The sequence below is a fragment of the Neolamprologus multifasciatus genome, chromosome 7 (assembly GCF_963576455.1).
Source record: "Neolamprologus multifasciatus chromosome 7, fNeoMul1.2, whole genome shotgun sequence".
Taxonomy (NCBI): domain Eukaryota; kingdom Metazoa; phylum Chordata; class Actinopteri; order Cichliformes; family Cichlidae; genus Neolamprologus; species Neolamprologus multifasciatus.
The window spans coordinates 1831815-1837814 of record NC_140445.1 but is presented as its reverse complement, the minus strand read 5'-3'; the positions used below and the strand labels follow the sequence as shown (position 1 = coordinate 1837814).

The following is a 6000-nucleotide window of genomic DNA, read 5'->3' as shown; positions in this document are numbered from 1 at the left end:
GTCAGGACAGTCTGATACCGATATCGGTGCATCCCTAGTTCCGATATCGATACCGATACCGGTATCGGGTATCGATACCACACTTTCTAAAGTACTCGTACTTGTTAAAAGTCCCCCGATACCGGGGACCGATACCACGGTCTGAGACCTGTCTATGTTTGAGCGGCATGTAAGGGGTTAATCACAGGTGCCGAGTGCCCGCCCCCAGGCCCCGGCTGCATCTCAGAGCTGGGAGAAGGCGAGACAAGTCAGCCGTGTGGAACTATTTCAAAGTGAACGAAGACGGAAAACAAAGGCGGACTGCAAATTGTGCTCAGCGAAATTGTCCAGAGGCTCTAAAGGTAGCGCATTTAACACAAGTAATTTAATCAAGCACCAAAATCCCAACACGACAACGAGTACAAACAGTTTACCCACGCTTATTTACCCACGCTTATTTACCCACGCTTATTAGCACAGAGCAGCATAGCTGATGCTACAGCAGTGGGACGGAAAATAGTTGGGCATTTTAAACATTCGGCCTTAGCCTACTCCCGCCCCGAGGACATTCAGGGACAGCTCAACCAGCCAATAAAGAGACTGCAGCAGGACGCACAGACGCGCTGGAACAGCACGTATTACATGCTCCAGTCCCTCATTGAGCAAAAGCGAGTGCTGGGCGTGTCCGAGCACGAACTCCCTGACTATCTCACCGCTCACCAATGGGCTCTTATGGAGACGACTGTTGCCATCCTCGCCCCGTTTGAGGAACTAACTAAAAAAGTGAGCAGCTACGACGCACTAGCCTCTGATGTCATCCTAGCTGTGACTGTGCTAGTGAGACTTCTAAACAGAGAAACAGACGAACAAATTTAAAATTAAATTTTGTTTTTTATAATTATTTATTCTGTAATATGTTGCATACAACATGCTTTTCATTTTAAATAAATGTTCTTCATTCCAAACCAGTCCCTTGTTTGTTTGTTTTTTGTTAAATTATAGGACTAAAGCTGTTACCTGCAAATTTAAATCATGTTTTTATTAAGTACTCGGTATCGGCGAGTACTGAAATGCAAGTACTCGCACTCGTTTCCAAAAAAGTGGTATCGGTGCATCCCTACTCCGAACAATCGAAGAGGTGCTTTAATTCAGAATATTTATGGAGCTAAAGAGACGCTGAATCACGAGTGATGGGAAGCAGAGCGGGAGAGAAACGGGCTGACTGGTGTGGACGTTATACTGGACCCTCATAGTGAAGAGAGAGGCGTGCCTCCTGGGTTTTCTGGTCACACCCACTCGGGAGGAGAGCCCACGGCTGGTTGTCACGTGGGTAGCTGGGGCTCCCTGTTGACGTATAGATGACATATAAGCTAAAAATCTGGGTGTTGCTGAAATATTGAAGCTGTTCACTGAGACGAACACCTCAAACGTTTAATCTTAGTCCCGCACTTTGTGACCTGCTACAACATTTTACTAGTAAACAAAATCCAAAAATGTTTTGGATTAAGAAAATTCATATTTCTGGTTTAAGGATTCAGAATAATTTCCCACGAGCTCGAAGCCTTCGAGGCTAAAGATGAGGTTAAAATGCGAATGAAGACATGAGACTGCCGTCACAGAGAGGGGAAATCCCAAATATGGTCAGAAGCTTTAAGGGCACAAGAGAAAACATTTAAAAAAACATAAAAAATAAAAATATGCAGCTGGAAATGAGCAGATTCAAACATTCAACACCAGGATAGGGTGGAAATTACAAATGAGTTTAATTGCCCATCACTGATTATTAGCTTAGTTGATAAAATACCACAAACTTAAAGTTTTCTCCGACCAAAATAAAGAATTTTTGACAAAATCTTTAATTTTTCATGTAAAATGTGAAGTTCATGGACAGGACTTCAGTTTGTCGTCCTTTCATCCTTCAAGAAAGAAATATTTAGAAACAAAAGACTGCAAAACACCACCTGAGTGCACAATGAACACGGTTTATATAAATGCAGTAATCTGACTCACACGCTCACAGCGAGCGGCTTTGTGAATTTGACACTTTAAGAAAAGTACAGAAACTCTGTGGGCGTGGTCAGTCCTCTTCCTCTTCGGCGTCCAGCGGTCCTCGGTTTGCAGGGAGCGACGCTGTGATTCGCTGCCAGCGGTTTGGTGGCCAGATGATGTGAGAGGCCCGACCATGAAGCAGCCCCACAGACACCTGGGAAAAAACAGCATCACAACTTTTAACAAATGATCAAAGTAAACAAATTTTATTTGATCATTTTACCACTTTTGAATTCCATGCTATTGTTTTCAGCAGCCCTCCAGTTTTATCTGTCACACTTAAAGACAGAATTTTTAACAAACATACACTCAAAATGTAACAACAACAACAGAGGACACACTCTGGACCTGGTCATCACCCACGGGCTGTCTCTGACCACTACTGTGTGTTTTTTAACATCACCGGTTTTATTCAGCGGTGCGAACTGTGAGGAGGCGCTATCTAACCTCTGAAGTGGCTGCAAATTTAACAGGGTTTTAGACGACGCCCCCCTGTGATTCTACCTGCACCCTGTGATTTTATTTTTAATCATTTTATCAGCAAACTGAAGAAAAGCCTTGACTCCGTTACTCCACTCAAACCAAAAAGATTAATGTAAAACATGCATCACCCCGGAGAAACGAAGAAGTCAAAACACTCAAAAGAAATTGCAGAGCAGCAGAAAGGAGATGGAGGAAAAATAAAAATGTAATCAACCATCAAATACTTTGCGAGCAACTTAAAATGTACAATAATACATTAAGGAATTCAAGAAATTCGCGAGTGATGGGAGAAGGGAGCCGGAGATCGACAGACGGATTCACCACGGTCCGTCGTGGCCTGTTCTTAAAAACGTACATGTTTTTAAGAACAGGCTCAAGACCCACCTTTTTAATTTAGCTTTTACTTAACGTTTATTTATTCTATGTTATCCTGTTATTCTATTTATATTATTAAATTAGGTCCTCCATAATATTTATTGTATTTTATCTTTTTATTCTGTATATACTCTTATTGGGTCATATCTCCAGTGTTTCCTCGGAGGGCGCTCTCTGCACCGGGGCTGTGATCGACCGTGGCTGCTGGGGCTCTGTTGGTCCTCTCAGCCTGGCTGGGGGCTTCTTTGCCTCCCTCCTGCTCTGTGCCCGGCCTGGAGGCTGCGGTCTTTGTGCTACATTTCTGTGTGAAAAGTGCTCTATAAATAAATATTGATGGATTGATCGACAACTAAGAGCCGATTCAGAGAGAGAGAGCCATCCTGTCCTCAGGTACCACAGGTGTCCTACAGTGAGCCTGTCATGGAAATCTCTTTGAGCATTGCTGACTGAAGCAGCTGTGGTGGAGCAGGAGGTTTGGGGGGTGACAGAGGAACAGGTGGGCGGAGCAGACTGCAGTTTAGAGGGTGAGTAGCCTCATATACGGAGGTGGCTGCCTTCCTGTTTGTCCTAGCAGCAGGACAGCACAGAGGGCAGTGACCTGCGGACGTGGGCGGAGCCCTGCAGGATGGAGCGCGTGCGGTCAGGGTTAGCAGTCGAGTAGTCAGTTTTGCTTAGCAGGGTGTCTGAGGATGTTTGTGGCAGCCATGGAGCAGGTGATTCAGGGCTCCCTTTATAAGCTGTTTCAGCAGCTCCAGCAGACCATCTGTTATTAAAGGGAACAAAGTGATCTGAGCACAGTTCAGGCTTTTCAGCTCTACAATCGATGGCTTTCTCTTTGTAATCTCCACCGTCTTTGACTGATGTTGGGGGAAAGTGCAGTTCGTGACAGCATGAGTCTTTTAAAACCACAAAATCTGAAGAATTCAAAATGAAAAGATTATTGGGCAATGAAATGTGAACATAAATAAGTAAAACACGGCTCCAGCTGCCTTTCTTTGCTCAAAAACCCTCCTCTAGTACACGTGTCAAGACCTGTTATGCAAAAATAATTTTCTCCAGTCACATCACGGAGCTGGAGGCCTCAGCAACCAATGCTTGCTTCAGAGATGGATACACACAGGAAGTTGCCCCATCAGAGCCAGTCTACTTTATGTTGCAAATGCATGCAATCATCATCTCATTGAATCTGATTGTGCTGACGGGGATAAAATGGCAACAACTGCAAATATGTTGCCGTCTACATGCAGAGAAAGTGCAAAATGGTAAAGCTGCTCTGCAATCGTCCTTTTATAAGGAATATAACCAGAATACAACCAGCCGAGTCAGCGTGTCACAGATGATATCGACGACTCAGATTTACTGCAACACGTTGGTAATCTGCAAACCTTCAACCTGAGAGTGACGGCGCTCCAACCGACCGCGATGGTTTGGAGAACGTCGCCTCCACCGGTGCCGTCGTTGAGGGTGTTTCTGGGTGACCGCTTTGATTGTACTTGCAAACTCCAACAGCAAAAGATGTTTGAACTTGTTTAAATGTAGTCTTTGGTTGGGCTTAGTCACAAAGACAGCTCAGTTATGCTGAATGTAATAAAACTGAAGCCTTCTTTGAATTGAACACATCAGATTTAAAGCTGACATCCAGAACCTGCAGCGACTGTTTGTGAAAGGCACCAACCCTCTGCTTCGTTTTTTGTTGAATATATTAAAGATACGTATCCAAGTAGCTTGAATTAACACGACGCCGTGGGTTGGTTTTCCTCTTTTTGAGTCACAGTTGCCTTGGCAGTCTGATTTTTGAAGTGACATGCTTCTTATTTAGGTTTTCACAGGTTGACATTCAGCTTGAGGTGCAGAGACTTGCAGACATCAACGGCAGAGATAATTAAAAGCGGCACGCTGGCAGCTGAAGATCCGTCCACTCACCGCTGTCCAGCATCAATTAGATCTGCTTTGCATAAGGTTGAACGCACACACACCAGCAAATATCATATGCTTTTAATGATTCCTGTTATCTCTCAAAGCCGGCCTCTATATTTAAAACCATATATACATGCGGCCTTCATCTCCATCTCCAGAATAACCTTTAGAGAGCTCGTGCTCGGGCTGGAGGTGTTATGAGGAGTTGGTTTCAGAGAAAGAAAGCAACGTTTTCAACGCTACAGTAACAGGAAGGAAAAGAAACCACCTCACAACAGCTGCGGGTCAAGCTCCAGTTTAATAACATGTGGTAATGAAACAGCTGATTAATATTCATCCGGCTGCACGACACTGAGCTGTTATCTGCTAAGGTGAGACAGTGAGGAATTGCTAAATTACACACCTGAAAGCTGTGGAGGCAGAGAAGCTCCAGGTCAGCACAGATTCATCTTTCTTTTAATCTCAGAAACACCAGGTTGGAAACATCAAACGAAAACGTTTGTTTTGCACCTTCGCTCCACGATTTGGGTTTGAAGATTCCTTCAACTGGTGACACAAATCAGGAAAAGTATCCACGCTGGCTTCTTTACGCCAAACATAATCCATGTGACCACGGTTAAAACATGGCTGCCAAGGTGACATGTAGTTATTGCTTCCTTTGCTTTATTGATGCTTTCTTTCTTTCGATGCTCTGTTTTTGGCTTATTTGGATATTTGTTTGTTTTTTTTTGTTAATTATTGGATTCTTTGTAACTCGTTGCTTCCTTCTTTTTTACGCAGAGATTTTTAAGGCGACGATTGACAAAGAAAAGCATGTAGGAGAAAGTGAACGTGCCTAATTTCAGGTTTTTCAGAACAGGAAATTTGAGAATTAATTAAAATGCATTTATATAGAAATTCTTCCTTCTTTTGTTTCTTGGAGGTTTTTCCTTTCAGGATATGTTTTTATTTTTTGGCAGTTTCATGCTTTAGATCGTTTTTTGCTGCCCTCTGCTGTCCCATGACCACGAGCTGTGGTTAGACCAGCGGTCCCCAACCGTTTTTGCACCACGGACCGGTTTATGCCTGATAATATTTTTCACGGACCGGCCTTTAAGGTGTCACGGATAAATACAACAAAATAAAACTAGTACCGGTACCGAAAAAAAGAAGATTTATTCATAACACACGTGAAAAGACCCAGGAAAACTGAGTAAA

General features: G+C 43.5%; 1 protein-coding gene across 1 annotated transcript in view; it reads right to left on the bottom strand.

The window, feature by feature from the left end:
• Positions 1 to 1725: 1725 nt before the first annotated feature.
• Positions 1726 to 6000, bottom strand: part of immp2l (inner mitochondrial membrane peptidase subunit 2) — a 222847-nt gene continuing 218572 nt past the window's right edge. The window contains exon 6 of the mRNA XM_085165425.1: positions 1726 to 2182. Within this exon, the coding sequence (XP_085021551.1) occupies positions 2057 to 2182 (126 nt within the window). The 3' untranslated portion in view covers positions 1726 to 2056. The remainder of the gene's footprint in view (positions 2183 to 6000) is intronic.